The sequence below is a fragment of the Eretmochelys imbricata genome, chromosome 7 (assembly GCF_965152235.1).
Source record: "Eretmochelys imbricata isolate rEreImb1 chromosome 7, rEreImb1.hap1, whole genome shotgun sequence".
Lineage (NCBI taxonomy): Eukaryota > Metazoa > Chordata > Testudines > Cheloniidae > Eretmochelys > Eretmochelys imbricata.
In genome coordinates this window covers 44,586,885-44,613,963 of record NC_135578.1, presented here as the reverse complement: position 1 = coordinate 44,613,963, position 27,079 = coordinate 44,586,885, and the positions used below count along the sequence as shown (strand labels likewise).

The window sequence follows — 27,079 nt, the reverse complement described above, 5'->3', positions numbered from 1 at the left end:
CAGGTACCCCAGAGGGAATGCAGAACAGGTAATCATCAAGAAATCCATTCCCTGACTCCTTTTAGTAATAGGAGGTGGTGAGTGCAGAACTTGTAAGGCTGACTTTTTTTCCTTAATGGCTACGGGCCTGATCGTACATGCTTTGCTCCTCATGAAGTCTCTAGGACAATGGATCCCAAAGTGGGTCGGGACTCCTTTTGAATGGAGTTGCCAGGACTGGCGCCCGGGCCCAGGGCTGAAGCCCGAGCCTCACTGCCCTGGGCTGAAGCCAAAGTCCGAGGGCTTTCACTCTGGGTGGCGGGGCTCAGGTTGCAGGCCCCCTGCCTGGGGCTGAAGCCCTTGAGCTTCAGTTTTGGCCCCCCTGCCAAATTACTTCACAACCTTTAGGAGTTGTGAAGTAATTTTTGTTGTCATAAGGGAGTCATGAAATGAAGTTTGAGAACCCCTGCTCTAGGAGTTCTGCATGTGCAAGGAATGCAAGAGGGAGGGGAGTCTGGATGAAATGATTGAGGGGAGACATAACTCTACAAATACATAAAGGGGTGGTGCAAAGAGGACAGGAAGCTGCAACCAAAAAGGAGTGAGCTTGCAAGACCTCAGGGTTAAGTAGGTTAAGTATTAAGAAAAACTCTAACTCCAATATCCACTAAACAATAGAGTCTTCTCCTACCTGGGGCTCTGGAATCTCCATTAATGAAGACTTTCAAGGTTCAGTAAGACATTATTCTATTCTGAAAGGCTTACAATAGTCTTCTTCCCACTCCCTGGGGCAATGTGTCCTAGCTGCCTCATAGTGGGACCTGCTGCACCGCTCCTGCCCTGATTCAACTCACTTTTTTGCCAAGAGGGCCATGTGCTTCACTTGGTGTCCATTAAGCAGACCCCTATCTCTCACTGTTACTGAGTGCTATGTCTTTGACCATCATCTGGTCTTTCAGCATTGCCCATAAACTCCCACTTTCATGCCCAGTCATGTGGCCTTTCTATGACACCCATCCCGTTAGCATTAGGATGGATTCATTTTAAATCAAGGCAATTTTTTAAATCAGAAATATAAATCACCAGGTGGAAAGCTTTGATTTAAAAAAAATTGATTTTAATCAACATTTCCATTTGTACTTCCTTTATTTTTTAAAAGAAAGGTGCATTCTTATTGGTTAATATAGTAGAACCTCAGAGTTATGAGCACCAGAGTTACAAACTGACTAGTCAACTGCAGACCTCATTTGGAACTGGAAGTATGCAATGAGGCAGCAGCAGAGACTGGGGGAAAAAAAAAAAAAAAAGGAAATACAGTGCAGACTACAGTACTGTGTTAAATGTAAGCTGCTAAAAAAAGAGAAAATTTAATTGTTTTTGACAAAGTAAGGAAACGGTTTCTGTTCTTGTTTCATTTAAATTAAGATGATTAAAAGCAGCATTTTCCTTCTGCATAGTAAAGTTTCAAAGCTGTATTAAGTCACTGTTCAGTTGTAAACTTTTGAAAGGACAGCCCTAACATTTTGTTCATAGTTACGAACATTTCAGAGTTACAAACAACCTCCATTCCTGAGGTGTTCGTAATTCTGAGGTTCTACAGTATAACAATTAAAACATGTTGATTTACAACTAATTAGAGCCTTTACACTAGATTGGTACACCTTTTTGCAACATAGGATGGTATGCTATAACTCTATACATTTTTAAGCAATTATATAGCTTAATATTTTCAGATTCTTATTCTACATTGTTAGAATGTTAGAAAATGAATGATATATTGCTTATTTACGAAATAACTTTTTGCTTATGTTTTGTGTCAAGCTGCATTAGGATAGTAACCAGAATTTAAACAAATACACAAAACAGCATATAAAAATTTTTTTATTAAAGAAAACAACCTTAAATGTTTTGGATACATAAACTTCTTTTATCAAAACATGTTTCACATTTATAACTAAATTATAATTTTAAGCATTAACATATTTTGTATTAAATTCAGAATTAGCATTAAATAAGTTTATTTTAAAAAGACAAACTTATAATTTAAATAAATGTTTTTTATCCACTCTGATAAGCATTAATGACTTCTTGTCTGCTCTAAGCCTTCTGCCTGCTGGCCTGCCTCTCTTCCCTTTTTTCTATTGATATGGCGGTTGATTCTATCCATGCTTCACTCTCTTCCACCCTTGATTCTTTTTGCCCCTCTCTCCCGTCACAAGGTCTTCCTGCAAAACCCCAGCCCTTGCTCATACCCAATATCCTTCCTCCACTCTTCCTGTCATGCTAAAGAGAATCTGTGGTGGAAATCCAGGGACCATGCTGATTTCTCCACTATAAATTTGTTCTCTACTTCAAGCCTGCCAATGCCCTAGTTAACCAAATAGATTGAATCTCACATATGCAATGCCAGCTGCCTTTTAGCCACCTGTGACTCACTCCTTAAACCCTTCCCTCTTCCTGCTTCCACTTCTTTCTGAACAGGATCTCACTGACTTCTTCCAAGAGAAAATGGGCAAATGTGATGTGACCTTCCCTTTTCCCTCGGCTTGTCTTGTCTTCCTCTCCTACAGGTTTCTTCCCCCTTCTTCCCTGTAACTAATGTAGAAGTTTCTCATCTGCTCTCCTTGTCTAACCCCTACATTTGGCCCAGTTATCTGATCCCATTTCCTGATCTCCCATGTGCCCACTCTCACCTTCCCTTACTTGTCTCCTTAAGCTCCTGCTCTTGTGACTTTTCTCCTCAATACAAGTCTCTCCTATCTTAAAACAAACCCCAAACCCATCCGTGATCTTAATTGCCTCTCCAACTACCACCCCATCTGCCTTCTTCATCTCTAAGCTCAGAGCATACAGTTTAAAATAGTTATCTAGAGTTCCTTTCCCTCAGTTCCATCCTAGAACCACTCTAATTCAGCTTGCACTCCTTGTACCTCACTGAAACAGCTGTCACTAAAGTTTCTTATGATCTCTTCCTAGCCAAACTCAGAACCAGCATTTCATTCTCATAATCCTTGACCTGTCTGCACTGTCAACTATGCTTTTCTTGAAATCTTTGGCTCCCTTGGTTTCCATAACTCTGTTCTCTCCTCATTTTCCTCCTACCTCTTATTGTTTTTTGGCATGTCCCCCCTCACCTCTTCCCCAACTTTCTTTGGAGTTCCACAGGGTTCTGTTTGGTCACCTTCTCTTCTCCCTCTATAATCTCTAGGTAATCTCATCTGCAAATGCAAGTTCAGCTATCCTGGCTATGCTGGCAATTCACAGATCTGCCTCTCTACTCTGGACCTGTCACCTGTTGAAACTAAAATCTCAGGATCTCTCTGTCTCTCTGACATCTGCGTGTGGGTGTCTAGCAGCTCAAGTTCAACATGGCTAAAACGGAGCTCTTAATTCCCCACCACCGCCTGCGCTTCCTGTTCCTTTGTTGATCACTGTGGACAATACCACCATCCTGCCTGTCGTGCAGGCCTGCAGCCTGCGTGTTATCTTTGACCCAGACCTCTCCAGGTCCTCACATCCAGGCTATGTCTAAGTCTTGCAGAATCTTTCTGCATCACATCTCTAAGATACGGCCTTTCTTATCCCTCTGTGCCGCTGAAACTCTCGTCAAGGCTCTCCTTGTCCTGTGACTTGATTACTGCAACATTGTTCTCTCTGGTCTTGACAAATGCAATCTTGGCCCTCCCATATTCATTCAGAATACTGCTACTGCTGCTGCAAAGATCACTTTCCTAACCCATCACTTTGGCTGTCACCCTCTTCTTTGTATTCTTTCACAGGTTTCCACCTTCTCTATTGCGCCAGACATAATCAGCTTGTTTTTTTCTTTCAATACCCTTCACAGCCTGTTTCCACACTACCTCTCTTCTCTGTCGACATGTTGACTTCTATCTCTGATCAGCCCGCGATACTGCCTCCGTTTCCCACTTGTTAAATTTTCAAATGAGCATCTTTGTCCTTTCTCCCAATCTGCCCTTCACTCTTGGAAGGACCTCACTGTAAACATCTGCAAAACTAACTCCTTATCCACTTTTAAAACCCTCCTTAGTCTCCTTTGAACATGATACCTACAAAAACCTTGGTAATGGTTAGCCTGCTAATATAGGCAGACCACAGCTTATGATACTTACCAATATTGTCTCGTACTCTCCTATGAGTCTCTGTGCATCCGTCATTTCTTGTCTTATATATAGACTGTAAGCTGTCTGGAGCAGGGGACGGTCTTTTGTTCTGTGTTTGTACAACACCTAGCACAGAGTGGTCCTGGTTGATGATTAGAGCTTCTTGGTGCTACAGTAATACTACTCGTAATAACAACAAAAGACATTCCTGCCAAAGTACAGAAGGATGGACAAAGTTATCTGCTAGAGATCTGTTGCAGTCCCAAAGATTTGAGTAATGGTGCAAACTAGGAAGTTTAAAGACCTGCCTGAGACTTGGACAGTGTGATGTTACTTGAACAGAGGTGGCTTGCTCTCACTTTTTCATCCTCACAGGTATACTTCAAACACTTTTTTTTTTAAGTTTCAATTTGCAGTACTAAAACAATTGAGAGAGTGTAAAAAACTTATAAAAGATTCTACTAATCCCAAAATATACACGTTGTCTGACTGCTTCTTAATCTCAGATGCCATTCTTCTTTACAGGGAGAATATTTAGGCAAAGCCTAGGCAATAGTGTTTCTTTTGTTTGTTGTTTCATGTCAACAAATTAAGCGTGTTGTATCTATTGACCTGTCTGTTCCCCTTGTTCTTTCCATTTGTACACACGTGTATTCTTTTATATCTGGTTCTATTTTTAGTCCATGTACATCTATTGAATCTCCATTTTCCTCTGGCATATGGTAGGTGCTGTTCTTCTGGTTACATTGTGTGTTTGAAGTGATTTTGTAGCATGCTAAATTACCTGAATATACTCAAATATTTAGTGACCGATAAAATCATTTAAAGAACAATAGTTCTACAGCTTAGACTTCTGGGTTGGTCTTGATTGTGAATAGCTTGTCTGATGTAAATTTCTGTCTGTCTTTTTCCCACCTGTTACAGTCAGGCTGTTCACAATGGAACTTGCATTAGAAAGGTGTTAACTTCAGATGCAGTACGTAATACTTGGAGGATTATAATCTTTCCAAAATGTTGATCTTTCTTTGTAAGACTTACTTGTTTATTTTAGAAATGTCATATCCTTCAACAGTATTGCACCAGTACTTAGATTTTTTCCAAGCAGATTGTATGTTTCACACTTGCATCATTTCTGGTTGGTTTGTTCTATTTAGAATCTCTCTTCTTGAGAGCGCGTGGTAGTAATTGAGAGCTTAGCAGTTCTTAATATGGAGAAGGCAGGGGGAAAACTACACACTGGCCACACATGTATGAATATTCTCTTTTTTGGGGGAGAGACAGCTGCAGGGATAGTTGGACTACTACAGGGGTTCTCAAACTTCATTGCACCATGACCCCCTTCTGACCCAAGGAGGGGAGACCGAAACCTGAGTCCACCCAAGCCCTTCCGTTCCAGGCGGGGGGCCAAAGTCCCATGGCTTCAGTGTGGGCAGGGTGGGGCTTGTAACCTGAGCCCTGCTGCCAAAGGCTGAAGCCCTTGGGCTTTGGGCAGGGGGGCGTGGGCTTTGGCTCTGGGCCCCAGCAAGTCTAACACTAGCCATGGTGACCCCATTAAAAAGGGATTGCAACTCACTTTGGGGTCCCGACGCACGGGAGTACTAGTACTGTGTGTTAATAGTCCGTATTGCCTACACTGGATGGCCTCTAATTGTGCTAAGTCCTGTACAAACATATAGAAATTGGAACCGCCAAGTCAAATCCTGGCAAGACCTCTCCATTAAGAGGTGATTTATACTACAAGAAAGTTGTTTTAAGAACTCATTTCAAATCCTTCCATGGGGTCATTGGATTTGTCCTCTGAAGGAATTAGCAGGAGGTTTAGCCCCCTTAAAACCAGGGATGGACAGATGTCCTGGGATCTCAGGACATTCATAGCCTCCACTTGTGCAGGTATAATCTTGTGCCTGTGTATTTGCATGGACAAAGAAATGTGGGTGCAAGTAGCAGCAGTTGTCTGTCTGACAACAAACAGATGAGCTTAGTGGTTTACAACAGCAATTTATCTGGCCTATATTTATTTGTAAGGTTCAATGTATGTTGTTTTCTAAGTACATCAGAGGAAGAAGGGGAACTGGGTAAAGGGACATGGCTTGATTTTTGGCAAAATAAGTTCAGTGCTATTAAAGTAGCACATCCCCTTAACTTGATTAAGGATAATGAAAAGCTGCTTGTCTGCCTGTCTGGGTGTAGTGTGACCTGAAGTAACATAGCAAGATTACTCAAATCTACTTCAGTCAAAGTATACATTTTGTGTTCTCTATGTAAGTTTTTACTTGTTAAATTAACTTTCCCAAAAGCCTTAGTCATCTGCAGTCTCTGGAAACCTGATTCACACTTAGACAGAAGCTCAGCCATATACACTTATTGAAGCACGCTGCAAAGTAATTGTTTAGTGTCTGTCATAATATTTCATTCCCGGTATTCTCCACTATTTATTCCTAATAGAACAGTTTGTCTATTGCGTCTGTACTTAGATAAGTATTTCCTAACTCTGCTTTATTGCATATAAGTGTCTGCCTAATCCTTTTGAGACTGTGTACTTCTTAAATGTTTGTGAAAATACTTTAAACCAAATGTTTAAACCTGCGTGAATAGTATTGCACTTTTATTCAACCACTACTTCAGTGGAAGACTAGTTAAGACTATTTAAAGTCTAAAAGAATTGACTCCTGGTATGTTATCCGTATCTCTCCACAATACAGAAGCATTGAGGCATGCCTGCCTGGTAGACATTTTGCTTACTCCTTGTTTTGATGCCACTATCATTCCATAAGGGTATGAGAGCATTCCAAATGCAGAGCTGGACCTGGCTATGTGATAGATAATCTCCTCAATTGTGGCATTCTGTGATAGCATACTCCCTGGGTAGCAAAAATTCTCCACAGACCTGTGTAGCCAATGATTTTAGTTTATTATTCATTTATTGTGTGATGTTATATTTAATCAGCGTTTGTCATATATAATCATTGTATGTTAGAGTTAATTTGTAGGATTATAAAAGTATAAGATTGATCAGTATTTAGAAGAATCATGTATTAGACATAAGTAAGACAAGCTGAAATGCAAGACTGGTAGGCCGAGGCCTGCAAGATTTAGCTTGGCTATTTTAGGCCTTGGAGACCAGAAATGATGATATAAGACAATGACTGAAAAATAACCCGATGCCCGAAGATTATGGGGGGTGGGGCAGGAAAGGTACCAAGTGGTGGTAGTGTGCAAAATTACCCAGAAGATTAAGATTAGATCATAAAAATACTGTAAAGGTGCATCTGTCTCCGAAATGTGTCTTAACCACAGGATACAGATTGTGCGTCAGTGCCAATGAGACTAAAGGGAATTTACACAGCCTATAGAAAATTGGGGTCTCTTAAGTTTCCAGGGAACACCAAGCAATAAGAGAAAAGAGGGTTGACCCTTTTTTGGGCATGTACAGAATGTAGGTATAGACAGAATCATCCTATAATAAGGAGATGCCCATAACGGGAAAATTGAGCTCCCTAAGGGAGACTCCAGCAGGAACCATCCCTCTTCTGTTGATCAAACTATGAGCGACCTATCAGACCCAAACACTGTTGTTAAGAATGTGAGCATAACTATATTTGTAACTTGTGTATAGGTTTGTATAGAATTTCTATATACTTGGGTAATAACTTTAATTGTAACTTTTTAATAAAAGTTATAAGACAGTCTGTACCTTGTACTTGTGAACTACCCTTGGTCTATGTGTTCCTAGAGACTCTAAATCTAAAGCAAGTAGCAGAAGTAACTTTCACTCTGTTTTTGTTTTTTTTTTTTTAAAAAAAATGAGGAGTCCTTGTGGCACCTTAGAGACTAACAGATTTATTTGGGCATAAGCTTTCGTGAGCTACAGCTCACTTCATCGGATGTATGAAGTAAAAGATACAGGAGCAGGTATAAATACATGAAAGGATGTGGGTTGCTTTGCCAAGTGTTAGGTCAGTCTAACGAGATAAATCAATTAACAGCAGGATACCAAGGGAGTAGAAATCTCTTTTGAAGTAGTAAGAGAGTGGCCCATTACGGAGAGTTGACAAGAAGGTGTGAGTAACAGTAGGGAGAAATTAGTATTGGAGAAATTAAGTTTAGGTTTTGCAATGACCCAACCACTCCCATCTTTATTCAGGCCTAATCTGATGGTATCTAGTTTGCAAATTAATTCCAGTTCTGCAGCTTCACGTTGGAGTCTGTTTTTGAAGTTTTTTTGTTGTTGAAGAATTGCCACTTTGAGATCTGTTATTGAGTGACCAGAGGGATTGAAGTGTTCTCCTACTGGTTTTTGAATTTTATGATTCCTGCTGTCAGATTTGTGTCGATTTATTCTTTTGTGTAGAGACTGTCCGGTTTGGCCAATGTACATGGCAGAGGGGCATTGCTGGCACATGATGGCATATATCACATCGGTAGATGTGCAGGTGAACGAGCCCCGGATGGTGTGGCGGATGTGGTTTGGTCCTATGATCGTGTCCCTTGAATAGATATGTGGACAGAGTTGGCACTGGGGTTTGCTACAGGGATTGGTTCCTGGGTTAGTGTTTCTGTGGTGTGGTGTGTAGTTGCTGGTGAGTATTTGTTTCAAGTTGGTGGGCTGTCTGTAAGTGAGGACTGGCCTGTCTCCCAAGATCTGAGAGAGTGATGGGTTGTCCTTCAGGATTGGTTGTAGATCCTTGATGATCATAGAATCATAGAATATCAGGGTTGGAAGGGACCTCAGGAGGTCATCTAGTCCAACCACCTGCTCAGAGCAGGACCAATCCCCAATTTTTGCCCCAGATCCCTAAATGGCCCCCTCAAGGATTGAACTCACAACCCTGGGTTTAGCAGGCCAGTGCTCAAACCACTGAGCTATCCCTCCCCCCTGGATGCGCTGGAGAGGTTTTAGTTAGGGGCTGTAGGTGACGGCTAGTGGCGTTTTGTTACTTTCTTTGTTGGGCCTGTCTTGTAGTAGGTGACTTCTCGGTACCCTTCTGGCTCTGTTAATCTGTTTCTTCACTTCACCAGGTGGGTATTGCAGTTTTAAGAATGCTTGATAGAGATCCTGTAGGTATTTGTCTCTGTCTGAGGGATCGTCGCAAATGCGGCTGTATATTAGAGCTTGGCTGTAGAGAATGGATCATGTGATGTGCCCTGGATGGAAGCTGGAGGCATGTAGGTAAGTAAAGCGGTCAGTAGGTTTCCAGTATAGGGTGGTGTTTATGTGACCATTGCTTATTAGCACTGTAGTGTCGAGGAAGTGGATCTCTTGTGTGGACTGGCCCAGGCTGAGGTTGATGGTAGGGTGGAAATTGTTGAAATCTTGGTGGAATTCCTCAAGGGCCTCCTTCCTATGGGTCCAGATGATGAAGATGTTATCAATGTAGCGCAAGTAGAGTAGGGGCACAATGGGATGAGAGCTGAGGAAGCGTTGTTCTAAGTCAGCCATAAAAAAGTTGGCATATTGAGGGGCCATGCGGGTACCCATAGCAGTCCCACTGATACTTGAAGGTATAAATTGTCCCCAAATCTGAAGTAGTGTGGATGAGGACAAAGTCACAAAGTTCAGCCACCAGGTTTGCCGTGATGGTATTGGGGATGCTATTCCTGATGTCTTGTAGTCCATCTTTGTGTGGAACGTTAGTGTAGAGGGCTTCTACATTCATAGTGGCTAGGATGGTGTTTTCTGGAAGATCATCAAAGGATTGTAGTTTCCTCAGGAAGTCAGTGGTGACTCGGAGATAGCTGGGAGTGCTGGTAGCATAGGGCCTGAGGAGAGAGTCCTGAACGTCATGAAATGCATCCATGAGCATAGCCAAACAAAGGATAGAAAAGAGTGGAAGCCAGTACGCAACCTTGTTTGGAGCTGTTGGTGTCAGGAAAGGGATTTGATGGTGACTGGCACATCAGGTGCGAGCTCATTCCAAGGCCCCAGGTCTCACTGAACACTTACAAATGCAGAGCTGGAAACCAGTCTTGCTTACCTGTGTGTTAGTGTAATCAAAATAGATAATAGACCTTAAGTTGAAAAGAGTGTGTTTAGTGTTTAGACTTTTATACGATGCTTGTAGGACACTGCATGTATTGATCTCTTATAACCTCTGTAGCCCATGGTATAAAGTTACATTGAGTGTTTGCATTGTAAACCTCTGTAATTGGGTAACTCGCAAAACAAAAAGCATTAATTAAGGTAAAGTGCTTGTCCTGCATACCAGATGTCCCATTGAAGGCAACTGAGGTATTGTATAGCATCAAAGGACAGAAGCCCTGTTGACTGACTGCACTGCTAACTCCATCCAGGAAGGAGAGACCTATGCATGAACTCATCTCATCAGTTTTAGCTCTGGAGTGGAGGGGATAAAAATCACTGACAGGGAGAAACTGAATCTCTTCTATGCTGTCTGGACTATTAGGAGCAAAGATTCCTAAACATAAGCAAAGAGACCCCCGTACAGCTTGGTATGGTTTAGCCCTGAAAGATATTTTGAATTGAGATGACTACAACAGTCACCTTTTGAATTACAGACTGAAACTCATTTGCGTATATATGATTGTTTGCTTTAACATGTAAATAACTCTCATTTCTTTTTCCTAGTTAATAAACCTTTAGTTAGCTTAGTACAGGATTGGCTATAAGCATTGTCTTTGGTGTGATATCTAAGATACAAATTGACCTGGGGTAAGTGACTGGTCCCTTGAGACTGGGAGTAGCCTGAATATTGTGATCTTTGGTGTAAGTGATCATTTATCACATAGTCTAGCTTTCCTGGGTGGCAAGATAGACTGGAGTGTCCAAGGGGACTGTCTGTGACTCCATTATAAGACTATTATAGTACTTCGGGATTTCACATTTGTTACCAGATAGGTGAAATCTAATTCTAGAACATACAACCAATTTGGGGTATCTGTCCTGCTTTTTGACAGTCTGCCCTGAGCATGGCGCACTTGATTGTGAGCCACTCCAGGCAATGTGACACATATCTTACCACTTTCCACTATTCTGGCTCTCATCTCATCATGGAAGGACTAAATGACAGAAAGGAACATTAGAGGGCATCCAGAGATGAGCAAAAGACACCAGCGTCCTTCATGATTTACAGAGTCAAAAGCTTTAGTGAAGTTGACAAGCACCATAAAAAGATCACATCTTTGCTCCAAATGGATGGACAGTTTTTTTTTTTTAGTTTACTTCTCAGTCATGCTTCCAACATTTCCAGGAAAGCAGTTAATCCTCTTCCACAATGCCCATTACAAGCAGAGCTTGCACTAGTCCCCTATTTTATGAGACAATAACAGCAGTCAAGCAGGGATGTCACAAGGAAAAGCACCTGCACCAGGTGGCAGTCCAGCAGAGATCTGTAAGCAGGGTGACTACCATACTGCAAGACATCTAACATGGCTCTTCCACATTATCTGGGAGCAAGAATCAGTGCCACTGGACTTCAAGGATGCTGAAGTTGTCTGCCTCTATAAACATAATGGTGATAAGGAAAACTGCGGTAATCATTATGCATTTCCCTACACTGTGTTGTGGGGGAAAATTCTTGCACAACTCATAATGGGTAGACTTAACACCGTCTGACTCTCAATGTGGATTTTGGTCTGGTCAGGGCACTGTAGACATGAGATTTGTACTTAAAGCAAAAATTTCCTCTTTCTTTAATGATTACACTTAGTTTCCAAGTTTGACACAGTGACTCTTTTCTTTGTAGCTCTTTTAGTATAATATTTACTGACTTCTGCAGAGGAAACTGATTTTAGAAATGCTCCCTTGTTGAAATGTTGCTGTGTTCCTCAGGCTTCTGTGGGTTCCTCTCACTAACCACTGTCCCAGACTACTTAGAAAATTGCTCTGATGACATCTGACACAAGCTGCTGTTGCACTTTTAAAACGAAACACAAGTTATTTCCTCGTTTTGGAATATTGACCAGAACTATGCAAATATTAGCTGAGGGAGCTGCTCAGATTTATCAGCTACTGCTGTTTCCTGACGCTGCCTGCCAGCCTGCCTCCCTTCTGTTTGCTCTGCTCAGCACAAAGCGCCTTGGGAGGCAGGCCGGGTAGTGGGGATGGGAGAAGTGGGCTCCAAAGGAGAGATGGAGCTCTGCATGAGTGGGACTCTGGCATGGTGGATTGACTGGGGCTTTAGGGTCACACAGGGTTTCTGCAGTGCAGTGTGGGGGAGGAGTACAGGGAGATCCTGGTGATTCAGCACAGAGAGATTAGCACACCAAGATCATGCTGTAGTACTAGTAACTTGGTGCACTGGAGAATTGAGATTGCATCATTGAATACCCTTCACCTGCTGACATCTTGGCAGAGAAGTACTGGGCTATCCCCACCTCAGGCTGCATGCACAATCCTAATCATCCATCCTTTCTCCATCCCATCCACACTGGTCCCTTCTGCCTCCTCCCTCATGCCAGTTGCAGCTACACATTTATAGCAGGGAGTGAAGAAATGCAGTAACACAGCATGAAGATTGGGTTACATTTAAGAAGGACAGATCAGTTGAGACATGTCCATTTTACATTAACAGGTTTACTTGTGGCACCTTAGAGACTAACCAATTTATTTGAGCATGAGCTTAGCTCACGAAAGCTCATGCTCAAATAAATTGGTTAGTCTCTAAGGTGCCACAAGTACTCCTTTTCTTTTTGTGAATACAGACTAACACGGCTGTTACTCTGAAACCTGTCATTAACAGGTTTCTCTGTCTTGTTTGGGGAAAAAAAAACTGATAAAAAGACAATTGGATGGATGTTCTGGTATGCTCTATGTGCTTCACTGATCTGAGCAGATGAGGGCTACAATCCCAATATTACCAGTTCTCACAATATTTGATGTCTCTGAAAGCACCAGCTCCTGCAGATACATGATTGTGTGAATCTCAACTTGGTGGGCATTTTATTTAAAATGTTTAGTTCTTGTAGTTTGGGAGGAGAAGCTTGAAAATGTGACTTCTAAGGGCTTGGAAAGCAAATAGAGTCAAAATAGTTAGATATGCTTTTTCAAAGTCACTTTTAAAGTTAATCATTATTTCTTTTTCTGGGGTGGAGGTGCTGATTCATGTTTTTTGAATGTTTGGGGTTGCATTACTGTCAGCCTTTTACCTTTTGAAAATGTAACCGTGTATATGTTCACAGTTCCCTGCTGTTGCTGACGATCTTCTCTTTTATCCTCTGCCTCTCTTCCCTCCTCCCCACCATTATTTGGAAACTGTAGAATAGACTGTAGCTTTCGTGAGCTACAGCTTATGCACAGATAAATTGGTTAGTCTTTAAGGTGCCACAAGTACTCCTTTTAAATTAAAAAGTAAATGAGAAACTTCTAGTAACCTCTAAAGTAGCACCTATCAATCTATATTGAGGAATAAGTGTTTGATTTTGACTGAGTTAAAATTATACTAATACTTTTGGTATTTGGTCACTAACTCCAAGTGCTACTTCTAGAAGTACCAGTTTCACAAAAAAAGAGGGGATTGACCATTTTAAAATGAAAGCAGACTGAAGGGTTTAAAAATAGTCCCTCCCTCAGTCAGATTTAATAAATGAAGGGGGAGAAGGAAATGGACTGAAGTTTAAAATTGAAGTTAGAAAAAGAAGTGAAGTCCATTACACTCAGGACAAGGAAAGATAACTTTCTTGGTCTCTCACTTGTATGCGACTAAAAACTAGGTGACTCCTCGGAGTCCAAACTTCCGTAAATCTGTATTTTAAAATCACTTAAACATTATTTTGAATGTATAGAGAGAGATACAAAGGGTGGATTACTCCTTAAAAGAAGAGGGGTGGTGTTTTTGAAGTGGCCTAGAAGCCAGATTTTAGGGGCATTTAGGTGCCTGAAGATGCAGATAAGTGCCTAGTGGGATTTTCAGAAGTGGTCTCTTTGGGTACCTAAATACCATTTGAAAATCTGGCTCAAACTAATTTAAGTACTTTTGAAAATTTTACACATTGTCCTTAACCGCTTCTCGCTAAAACACCTACTGTAGTTCTTTTTACACTTGGCTATTTGGTATTGAGGAGCTGGGTATCTTAAATTAAAAACAGGTTTCAGAGTAACAGCTGTGTTAGTGTGTATTCACAAAAAGAAAAGGAGTACTTGTGGCACCTTAGAGACTAACCAATTTATTTGAGCATAAGCTTTCGTGAGCTACAGCTTATGCACAAATAAATTGGTTAGTCTCTAAGATGCCACAAGACTCCTTTTAAATTAAAAAGTAAATGAGAAACTTCTAGTAACCTCTAAAGTAGCACCTATCAATCTATATTGAGGAATAAGTGTTTGATTTTGACTGAGTTAAAATTATACTAATACTTTTTATCTGAAGACTCTTGAACCTCAGCATTGTAGCTCTCATCTATAAATGTTTTTGTTTTACAGGGGCCAGCTACCTGTGTTGCCTTCTCAAGAACTGGGGACTTTTTTGCTTCTGGAGGGTCAGATGAACAGGTGTGTGATGTATCTGCCTAATCTGACATCTCTAAACTCTGTTTTGTAGATTCTTGATGTAACTGAGTGAACAGAAAATGTGTCTAATTATGATGCAGAAAAATCAAGTGTGTTTGGAACTATGTAGTTTGGGGAGGAGGGGATAAATTAGCATGACCCTTTAAGATAATCACATTTGAAAATTGGCTAAAATTGAGAAAGTTGTATGTCTAAGGTTAGGGAATGAAATTATAGATGGAGTATCTCCTCTGGAGCATTTGTAAGGTGAATCAAGATATAAGAGGAAATAGAAGAAAATAATCCAATAGAATATAGTTACTACATACAGGAGAAGTTTTTGAGTGCCCAGACAATCGGCACTTTACTGTAAATCACCTTTCCACTCAAGGTAAAGAGCTCTCTATACACTAAGCATCACGCCAAGAGGTAGGTCAATATTATACCCATTCCTCATGGATAAACTGAAGCAGAGGAAGGGTTATTATTCAAACAGTTTGAGAAGGCTTGCAGGGTGAAATTCTGGCTCTGTTAAAGTTTTGCTATTGCCTTCAGTGGGATATCACTCTCATTTTCCTCTGACCGCTCGAGAGATTGAGTAGGCAGGCATTTGTGGTGGGGCGAGGTGACAGTCGTTATGCAGGTTTTCATTCTCTCATGTTCTTTGTGTTGGTCTATATTCCTTATTAATGTTCCTTTATAATAGCTTCTGATTATTTTCCTCCCTGTTGTCTATATGAGGCTTATATCAACATTTAAGCCCCATGTATCTGAATCCCTTTGAATTGGCTTGCTTTCTTCCTTACTTGCTTTCTTCAATGTTATCCTCTTAAGGAAAAAAAAATTCTACCCTCAACTCATGACATAGTTTCTGTCCCATCCCCTCTTCTCCCCCCTCCCATTTCTCCCCCGCCCCCTGAAGCACTGCTAGGAAATGGAACATGTCTTTTTGTAAAGGTTACTTTACTACTTCAATAAGATGTTTTTTCTTTTTAGCCTTTAAACAGCATCTTTTGAGATGCTGATCCGATTATTTGCCCTCCTTTTTCTTGCATTGTTAAATAATAAGGGGTAATTTTGTTAAGGTTTTACTTGTAGTTTTGCTTTTGAAATAATTACCTAACTCTGTGTGTTTATAAAGAGATTAATAGAAATAGCAAGATGGCTGTAGTGTGGCTTTTCTGCTAATATTGATTTTTTTTCTGAAGAAACTGGGGTGTTATTGAAAGCTGTAGTAATGATACACTTCAAAAATAGTAACCATATGAAAATATTGTTATATAATCATTAAAAAACATTCATAACTTTTGAGATGTCTGTAAGTGACTTTTTTAACACATCTCAATTTCCAATTTAAAGTAATATGAAGAAAGTGGACAGTATTAGCTATTTTTCTCTCCATTACATAACTGGATGACTTGTGTGGTAACCTGGATATGTGGTGGTTTTTTCCCTTTAATTGTAAGTTGCAAAGGTTTCTTGGATTCCTTTATTTGGTTTTGAATTTGTATATTTTTTCATATGAGGCAATCACTGTTGTATCTGGCAGCTAGTCCTTTTTTTCTCAGAGATGACATTTCTCATGTCTAGAAATATCTCTTGCTACTGGTAAGCTGGGAAACCAAATTATAATACTTGATCTTTTCTTTTTTTCCAAAGGGTCCTACTCATCTAGCTTTTCTGGTATAACTCCCAGTTTTATACCTTTTTTGAAAAATCCTCCCTTTTGGCTGTAATTTTCTGTACTTAATATCAGCCCAGAGGTGAATTTGTGAGCGTCTGTGTGTGCATGTGCAAAACTTTAATGCAAGGAGGAAGAAATAACTCTTAAACTGTGTATATTTAAAGTCTTCTGCACACTTCTGTTATGAATGTGTTTAATAAAAATTTCCTCTAAGGTTAGAATTAAAATGCTATTTATGGAAGTTAAATACATAATGTCTATAGCCTGATCCTGCAAAGTTTTATACGCATTCTTGACTTTATGCATTGAGTTATTCTGTGTGTAAAATTAAACCTGGGTATAAGTCTTTTGGGGGTTTCAGGTTATACACAAAGGTGTCTTTCTATTTTGGCTCCTGTTTCACAATTGCATGATCAGTTTCTGTAACTATGGAAGTATAATGTGAAATACAATTAATATTTCTAAAAACATGGAAATAAAACTGTGAACAGCTTTTTACACCACAAATACTTTTGTATTTAATTAGTTGCTAAAATAAACTCCATAAACGTTAAATCCTACAAGTATTTAATGTCCTTCTATTTGTTGAATAGCTTAAAATATTTTAAACACGTACCAACTTAAATAGGAATCCTAGTTCCATGGGATACTCGACCCGAGGGAGGTCAGAAAAGGCCATTATCTTTTGAGAACTCAAACGATGGGCTTGTCCACACAAACAATTTTGCAGTTTGCTGGGTGTGACTCTACTTCTCACTAGCCTGCTGTGGACTGACTGAACATGTGGCTGTTACTGATGCATGTTAACACGTGTTGATCTAATCCCGTTTCAGAGAGGAGTAGATCAAAGCACATTAACATATTGTTAATGCGCATCAGTAGGGTCCATACAGACAGGCTAGTCCATGGCACACTAGTTGTGGGATAGATTCACGCCCCAGCTTGCAGCAAATTAAATGTTTATGTAGACAAGCCCTATGCAACTTGTCTGTTGAATAACATCTTTCTGATGTTGCCAAAGCCTATTATATTGCTCTTTGCTGGCAAAGCTTTCCTCTCAGAACTCTGGGTGTGCTGACCCTTTTCCAGACTGCCAGCAAAATTAATGTATATGTGTAAATTGAGGTTTTAGAAAGGATTATTTTTAGTCAGCTGGTTTTATTCTGCAGGTGATGGTATGGAAAACTAACGTTGATGCTGCTGATTATGGAGATGTATTGAAAACTCAGAAGTATGCCACTAATGTAACAGGAACTCTTCACAATCTGGTAGGTCAGACCATCTTACATTTAACATTGATGATTTTTGTTGACGTTTTGACTTCCCTAGTTTACCTACCTATACAATATATTTGAGAGGAGACACTAGTTTTTCTTTGAAGCTTTGTGGGGAGAGCTATCTTCTCTCTTCCCTACCAGCTGATCTCCCTGTTTCAAGTCATTACCAGGTGAAGTTAAATTCTAATCAAGTGCCCTAACAATAACTGTTCAGAGGACACTCTTGAAATCTGTGTGAGCACCGCTCACTGATATTCTTTCTAACACTTTTAGCTTTTGCGTAGATTGTGAGCCAGCTATTTCCCTTTTCAATGAGAAAACTCAGAGGATATTTAATGAGCATTACCTACACCTTACAAAGTGTCTGGCTGTATTTCAGGCTGCAGCGTCGTCATCTTCTCCAGCATTAACTTAAGTTGCATAAAGTCTGTTTTATTGATGAGACTGGTATTGTTTCTGATTACCCCATAAAAAGTGCAATTAAAGAACTGGATGAGTAATATGGCCTTAGAGAAAGGGGAATATATAAGCAATACTTCAATAGAATTGCTCTTAAAGATACAGTTACCATGTGGATAATGTTTCATTTAAAAGAAAACAAAACAGCAGCAACCGAAGTCTAGTCTTAGAAAAATATGAATAAATCGATTTGGCTTGTGGCAGAATTGTAATAAGAACAGAAGAAAGACCATGCTGGAGCAGACCAGTGGCCCTTCTAGTTCAGTAGCCTGTCTTCCCATAGTAACCGGTGCCAGATACTTTAGAGGGAGTGCAGAGAACAGGTCAATTTATCAAGTGGTCCATCCGCTATCATTCAGTCACAGCTTTTGGCAGTCAGACTTAGGGACACCAAGAGCATGGGACTGGGTCCCTGACCATGTTGGCTAATATCCACTAATGGACCTATCCTCCATGAACTTATCTAAATCTTTTTTGAACCCAGTTATGTTTTTGGCCATTGTGACGTCCCCTGGCATCGAGTTCCACAGGTTGACTGTGCGTTATGTGAAGAACTAGTACTTTGTTTGTTTTAAGCCTGCTGCCTATTAATTTAATTGAATGACCCCTGCTTCTTGTTTTATATGAAGCTGCAAATAACACTTTTTTCCTCACACTGCTCATAATTTTAGAGACATCTATCATATCCCCCCTTAGCTGTCACTATACGAAATGAACTAGGTGATTTTAGACTATTAATAATCTTCCCTAATTTCAGATGGCCTGCCACCCCCCAACCCTGCTGCCCTTTCACACATTAAAAGCAGTGTGTCACTGCAAAAGAAGCAGGCATACCAGGCAGAACCTCTCCTCTCTTTACTCAGCCCTCTCTCCCCCCCACTCCTTTCCCTCCCCGAAGTTCCAATGGCCACTGGTTGTGCTGGCTGTTGTTGTGTGCATGCTTGCGTCTGGAAGATCAGCTCTTCACTCCATGTTAAGAGGAGTTGCAGTCACTTTGGTTCCTTTCTTTCTCAGAGACAGTGGAGACTTCTTTGCTCGACTGGACAGAGGAGCAGGGGGAAGCAACACTTCCAAGGAAAGCAGCATAACCTATCTGTCAAAGTTGCTGCATTCCAAAAGTATTAAACCAGTGAAAATTGCATATACTGGAGTGAAGCATAACTAGATGCAGAGTGAAGTTTTAGTGTGAGGCCTTGTGACAGGGAAACTTTTAAGAAAAATATTACACCATTGCAACATGTGGGAAGAACTGTGGGAGCACTGGCATGGTGTTTAACCACAGTGTCTTCTAGACTTGCTGTGACCATGGTTAGAAGACATCTTGGTGAAAAACACTCGGGTGCCTTTCCATGCTAGCACTACTGCTGGTGGAACTGCATGGGGGTTAGCAAGAGTGGAAGTTAAGAAAAACACTAGTTGACACAGTCTGAGAATGGATAGTCCATTAAAACAATTCAGGACTTCCATGCCACATCTCTGTGATCTCAGCCTCAGTAGAAATTCTCCTGTATCATGGGAATTGGTTAAAATATGTTCTAGCATTGCCATGTGGATGAGAGACAGCTCTGATCCTCAGCAGAACAGTGGACCTTAGGATAAATCTTGGCCCCATTGAAATAAGTAGCAAAACCCCCTTGACTACAGTGGTTACAGGATTGCACTCATGGTCTTCAGGATTGTCACTGTTCTTACCATGCGTATAACAATCATACTGTGAACAGGTGAATTGCAACATGGTTATAAATATAGTGAAGGCAGGACCTACGTGAGTGCTTTATCAGTGGATTTGCTACACATAATCAAAATTATGGTCTTGTCCTTTTTCGTTTCAAAACAAAAACGCTCAACAGCCTCAGTTTTCAGTATCCTGATATACATTGGGTTACAAAGAATATTTCATTTTAAGAATCCATAGTTCTCCTATTACAGGTTGGACTGAAAGAGGATGAGATAAACACATTTTTCCTTGCGAAGAGCCCAAGCACTGATTTAAATTCCATAGGTTGTCTAGCTTTAAAATTGATGTGAAATGGTCTGTAAAGCATAGCAGGTATGGTTGTTGAAAAGAGGTTAATGATTCTGGAGGTGGTTTGATTTATTATTTTAAGTGATTGTAAATAGCTTGAACACGGAGCCCTTGTTTCCATAACATTGCACTTGCACATCAGTTTGACGACTTCTTATCCTTAAAAGCTATTTTTGGATAATACTCTCTTTAAAGGTAAAATCTGTTTGTTTTTGTTTTTTTTTAAAGCACTTTCTTATAACTCCAGTTTGTTGCAAGCATTAAAACTGAGATATGTTCAGCCTTCTTTATATATAAGGGCTGTGTTTTGTCTCAGGCAAGCTAGAGTGGTTTAAAAACAAGATATTTCTGCAGATAAATTTTGTTATGATTTTGTGAACTTATAGTTTCCTTCCTCCCCTTATCCTTATGCTCAACCCACCTCTCAAAAAATTTACAAAATCAAACTTTAAAACTGCAGTTTTTGTTTTTCTTGTAAGTAGCTTTTGATTTCCCGATTAAGAACAATAACTTCACCCACTAAAAAGGGAAGCTGCTTAATCTTTTCCACCACTGCTGCATGACTGTACTAAAAATTTTGTTTTTTTAAAAAAGTCTGTCTGCAGAATCCTTTAACTTTGTTACTGAGTTATCCCTTCAAGGGCTATTGTCAATTATTCCTTACCAATACTGCCGATACACTTAGGCATTATACTTTAGTACTTCCTGTGTCATTTTGCCTTTTACCTAAATCAATAAATGTTTCCTAATGAGAGTTTGTGCTACAAAGTCCTGCTACTTTATTAAGCATTGTATACTGACCAAAGTAGAGGTATTGTAAACAAAAACAGAACATGTAATGCCAGATAGCTCTTCTGGCAGCCTCCTTGAGAGAGGAGAAGCAGGTTAGCACGAGTGATGGATATAAGAAGAAATGAGTGATTGCATGTTAAGTTATACATGACTCTTCTATCTTCCGACTACTCTTTGCAACAGACTACTTGAGATCAAACTGGCCTGACATTGCATCGTGGTGGTGGACACAAAACAGAACTTGATCTAAAAATGACTTTCCTTCTGATCCTGGGAGTAGGGGAGGAATAAAATTGCTGCATCCTTTATGAGATATCAGCTAGTTGATCCAGACTTTAGGGACCTTGGCTATAAAGGAAGGATGGGCTTCACCTAAATCAAAATGTAACCTGACTGCTGGCATGTAAAATTAAAAAGGTTGTAGAGGATTTTTTAAACTAAGGGCTGGGGAAAAGCCAACGGGTGCAGACGAGCACATGGTTCAGACAGACACATCCCCGAGGGGAGAATCTATTAATGGGGATTTTCTATATTCTAGCAAAAAGGAGAGAGTAGAATTTGATAAAGTACAGGTAGGAATTGAAGATAAACAGTCTAAAAGAGAATCCCATTCAATTACATCACATGAAAGCAGACAACTAAATGTTGATGATAAATTTCGTAAGTGCCTGGTGTACAAATGCTGGAAGTCTAAATATTAAGATAGGTGAATTTGAGTGCCTGGTATTAATGAGGATATTGATAGACATCACAGAAATTTGGTGCAACAATGTTAATCAATGGGACACAGTACTATCTGGGTACAAAAAATACAGGAATGACAGAGTAAGTTGTGCTGGTGAAGGAGTGGCACTGTCTGTGAGAGAAAGTATAGAGTTAAATGTAGGAAAAATCTTAAATGAATCAAACTGTACCATAGAATCTCTATGGATAGAAATTCCATGTTTGAATAATAAGAGCATAGTAGTAGGAATATACTACTGACCACCTGACGAGGATGATGGTGGTTTTAAAATTCTCGGGGAGCTTGGAGAGGCTATAAAAATAGAAAACTCAGTAATAATGGGAGATTTCAACTATCACCATGTTGACTGGGTACCTCAGGATCGGTTGTAGATATAAAATTTCTAGACACCATTAATGACTACTTCTTGGAACAGCTAGTCCTGGAACCCACAAGGGGAGATACAATTCTTGATTTAGTCCTAAATGGCACACAGGATCTGGTCCAAGAGGTACATATAGCTGAACCGCTCAGTAATAGTGACCATAATGCAGTTAATTTTAACGTCCTTCAAGGGGTGGTGGAGACCAAAGAAGCCCGCCACAGTAGTATTTACTTGAAAAAGGGGAAGTACACAAAAATGAGGAAGCTAATTAAATTGAAATTAAAAGGAACAGTCATGAGTGAAATGTCTGCAGACTACATGGAAACATTTTAAAAATACCATTATAGAGGCTCAAATTAAATCTATATCCCAAATTAAAAAATATTAAGAGGGCCAAAAAAATGCCACCAAGGCTAAACAGAGTTAAAAAGGAGATTAGAGGTAAAAATGCATCCTTTATAAATTGGAAGTCAACTCCTACTGAGAAAAATAAAGGAGCATGTTGAGCAAGTCAAATATAAAAATATAATTAGTCAACCCAAAAAAGAATTTTGAAGAGCAACTAGCAAACTACTCAAAAACTAACAGCAAAAAAATTAAGTACGTCAGAAGCAGCTAAACAACAGTGGAGGCCATTGGATGATCGAGGTGCTGAAGGAGCACTCAAGGAAGACAAGGCCATTGCGGAGAAGCTAAATGCATTATTTACATCTGTCTTCACTGCAGAGGATGTGAGGGAGATTCCCATACATGAGGAATTCGGTGACAAATCTGAGGAACTATCCCAGATTGAGGTGTCCGTAGAGGAGGTTTTGGAACAAATTGATAAATTAAACAGTAATAAGTCACCAGGACCAGATGGTATTCACCAGCAGTTCTGAAGGAAGTCAGATATGAAATTGCAGAACTACTAGCTGTGTTATGTAACCTGTCACTTGAATCAGCTTCAGTTCCAGTTGACTGGAGGATAGCTAATGTGACACCAGTTTTTAAAAAAAGGCAGGTGACTCTGGCAATTACAGGCCAGTAAGCCTAACTTCATTACCAAGCATATAGGTTGAAGCTATGTTAGGGAACAGATTTATCAGGCACATAGATTAATACAGTATAATGGGGAAGAGTCAACATGGCTTTTGTGAAGGGAAATCATGCCTCATCACGTTGTTAGAATTCTTTGAGGGAATCAACAAACGTGGATCCAGTGGATATAGTGTACTTGGACTTTCAGAAAGCCTTTGACAATATCCCTCACCAAAGGCTCTTAAGCAAACTGAGCAATCATGGGATAAGAGGAAGGGTCCTTTCATGGATCAGTAACTGATTGAAAGATAGGAAAGAAAGGCTAGGAATAAATTGTCAGTCTTCAGAATAGAGAGAAGTAATTACCTGTGTTCCCCAGGGATCTGTACTGGGGCCGATCAGTGTATCCATAAATGATCTGGAAAAAGGGGTAAACCGTGAGGTGGCAAAGTTTGCTGGTGATACAAAATTATGCAAGATAGCTAAGTTCAAAGCAGACTGCAAAGAGTTACAAAGGGATCTCACAAAACTGGATGACTGGGCAACAAAATGGCATGTGAAATTCACTGTTGATAAATGGAAAGTAATGCACACTGGAAAACATAATCCCAACTATACGTACAAAATGATGGGGTCTAAGTTAGCTGTTATCACTGAAGAAAGAGGTATTGGAATTATTGTAGATAGTTTTCTGAAAACATCTGCTCAATGTGCATTGGCAGTCAAGAAAGCTAACAATGTTAGGAACCATTAGAAAGGGATAGATGGTGGTGGTAGCAGCATTGCATTAATTCCCTGAGACCCAAATCGGGATCAAGGCATCTCACTAGGTGGTTTCTAAGCTCCTAGGAAGATATGGTTCCAGGCACAAGCAGCTTAGTTTTAGATCTCAATCCTGTAAATGCTTCAGCACTCAACTTTAAGCATGTGACTAGTGAGTGAAGTCCAAGGGGCTACTTACATACCTAAAGCTAACCATGCATGTAGGCAGTTATAGGATGGGGGTCTGAAGAAAGAGTTTAGGATTGAAAGACTGGATCCTGCAAATGACTCCAAATGGATAGATTCTTTTGCCTCTGCAGAGGCCGCTTGAATCAGTGGTGCTCACTGTGGGCACAGAAGTCTGTGCGTATGACAGGATGAGGCCTAAAGAACATATTTCCATCTTCTTGGAACATGCGATCTGAAATCTTTAATCCTATAATTTATTCTTCACAGAGAGTTGATCACACTGTCATAATTTCTTCTCAGTACAAAGGAAGCATATTGATAGGATGTAATTCCCTTACATTACTGACATGATTTTACTAGCATATGTATTTCATTATATGATATATTTGTTGGTATTATTTTCCAGATTCTAGGAAGACTATGTATAGTAAATTCTTTGAAGAGCAAATGCTGAACAATTGATATCACATTGGCATTTGGAAACTGCTTAGATATTTATCTGTATTTGTGCATTAAAAAGGGTGGTGGTGAACAAAATTGTGGGTTTTAAGCTAAGTTTGTAAATATAACTTTTCATACATACAAAAATAAGGAAAATTCAGTATCTTAAATAGACTTCTTTTCTTAAGCTCAAATATTGGCCTTTGTTTAGGCATGTTAGCATCTAAGTTTTGAAGTATGTGATATTACTGCAGTGCAGAAGTTACACTAGATAGGCTGAGATGGAATTTAGAATGTACAGCTGTATTTTCTGCTGATTTTTACTTTCTGAAAGCCCTGCTTTTTGTCTGATGCTTGCGAAGCTTGCTCTAGGCCCTTCCGTGAAACTCTTTTTACTGTGAGGAAAGTTTTACGCACTATGGTACATGGGGAGACATGGTCTTGAGTGAGGGATTTTTAAAAGTGTGAAGATGTGAGCGTATGATGATGAACATGGCAAAAGGTAAGATTATCACTGATGGCAGAGGAAGTGTGCTATACCTCTTCGGATGTGATTTTTGCAGCCATATGAGTCAAATACTTACTTTAAAAAAAAAAACAAATATAGTGTATACGTATTCCAGAATGAGTCCTGGTGCCTTTGGTCTGTCTGCAGAATCTTGGTTTTTGAAATAAATAGGCTTTGCAGAATTCAGTTATTTTTAATAATTTCAACAGCTAATCCCGATGCTTTTTTGTAAGCATTTTTTCTGTTATCTATTTAAATTTTTAAAGTTGGGGTAAATTATCGAGGGGGGTCACACAATAATTATTTAATGACTGTAGATGTTGAGATTCAAAAAGTTAAATCTTTATGACCATAAAAACAAATATTTCAACATCACATGTCAAAATATACAAAGTAAGTGTCGTTAAACTCTTAAGATCTTAAGCAGCGTTTTCTTCCTTTCTGGATCTAAATTTGGTTATTGGTGAAATATTTTTTCTTCATTTTGTGTGTACAATGAAAAAGACATTTACCAGTAAACATCTAATCCTTCCAAGCCTAGAAATGTTATGGATGTGTTTTAATAGCACAGCCAGCAAATGTATTAAATTAGTTGCCGTAACTTAGAACAACACATCTGGATATGACTGAGTGTTTCAGGTGTGCCTATTTGGAAGACTGAACTTATGTATTCAGATGTGCAAAATTAGTCTCAAAGCTTCATGCTTCCACTCTAACAAAAAGTCCTCTTATCCTTCTTAAATTTTAATTTGTGTGGGTGTAGATGTGGATGGATTGGTGTGTATACTCACACACCCTCTACATGTCTTAAGGGGAACACTGCTCAGTAAAACGTTTTCCAATAGTAATCTTAATTTTCAATTTGTGTTTAACAGTTTGTGAAATTTAGAAGCTAGTGGTATAGCAAACTCACGAACAATAGTGGTATAGTTGCAGTACATTCTAACCAAAGGGATTGTAGCATGTTCTCTTCCTAAACCGATGCTTTTCTGGTCTGAGCACACTTGACCTGACCTTATCTTGTTGGAAAAGCTAAGTAAGTTTGGAACTCTTCCTTCACTGGTGGATTTAATACTTCCTCCCATGGTCGCTTACTCAGTGAATGTCTTAATTCCTCAGCATCTGTCATTCTAAAATGGCCGTCCGTAAAAGGGGCTGGGACATCTTCCTATAGAAGCGTTAATGTTGATTCTTAGTGACTTCAGGAAAAATGGCTCTACCTTGTAAGTTGGATAAAATCCTTCCCAAACAACGAAGAAACTGAATAATTTTAAACAGCCCTAGTGAATAGTCATTGGCTCTACCTTTTTATCTCTGCTGCATGCTTCCATGTTATCTTTGCCATCTAAGTTCATTCACTTTCATATACTTAACTGCGATGTCTTTTATGTTGTCCCTTGTTTCTTTTTTTAATATTATTTTTGAAATGCAATACATGCCAAGGCATCAAACCATTACTTTCAAATACATTTTACTTACTAATTACTCATTATAATGATGATGTAGAAGTAAAGCATATAGTTCATCAAGATTTGTGACTTACTTTTTGTGTGATTAATTTATTAATTTTCATAAAGAGGCAAACAGTAAAAATACAAACAGGTAAATCACTCAGTTTGTATGCCAGCAAATACTGCACATTTCACAGATTATCGAACAATATTATGCAATTGTGCATCTTTTCAACTTGTCTGGTCTTGCAACTTTGACAATACAAAATTAGAGAATATTACTCAGACATAACACGTTAAGGCGGGTAACAATAATAAACAAAATGACATGCACAAATTGGCAAAAAGGGGAAGAGAGGATAGGCCAGGAGGGGGAAGAGGTGGGGAAAAAAAGTGAGAAGTCAGCTCAAATAATTCTAAGCTTCCATTCCACTTAACTCAGCGTTCCTTATTCAGATATATCAAGAAATGGAGGTCCAAATTTATTTGAATTCATATCATTGCTCTTGACATTGATAAGCTATCTTTTTTTTTTTTTTTTTTTTTTTGCTGCTAACTCGGGTCGAATAGCACTGCTCTGTTCTGGGCATAAGCCTACTTCTTCATTTTTGTAAAATCATGTGCTTAGTAATCATTGGAGCTCTCAAGAACCAACATCTTTGTGGTGGAGTTAAATTCAGCATAGCAGGTATATACCGTAGGATATAATTTTCGGCTGAGGTTTGGTTGGTCAAGCCAAGCACTGTTTCCATTCTTGTGTCCACCTCTTTCCATAGCTGCCTGGCTACTGGACGGTCCCATAGCATTTACATCAGGC

General features: G+C 39.6%; 1 protein-coding gene across 5 annotated transcripts in view; it reads left to right on the top strand.

Annotated features, from left to right (window-relative positions):
* POC1A (POC1 centriolar protein A) overlaps positions 1 to 27,079 on the top strand; it is a 108,574-nt gene that overhangs the window by 36,858 nt on the left and 44,637 nt on the right. For 4 of the 5 annotated variants that reach the window (XM_077822476.1, XM_077822478.1, XM_077822479.1 and 1 more), the window contains 2 exons: positions 14,479 to 14,547; positions 17,398 to 17,496. In XM_077822476.1, coding sequence (XP_077678602.1) covers positions 14,479 to 14,547; positions 17,398 to 17,496 — 168 coding nt within the window. The remainder of the gene's footprint in view (positions 1 to 14,478; positions 14,548 to 17,397; positions 17,497 to 27,079) is intronic. The other variant, XM_077822477.1, reaches the window with a different exon arrangement.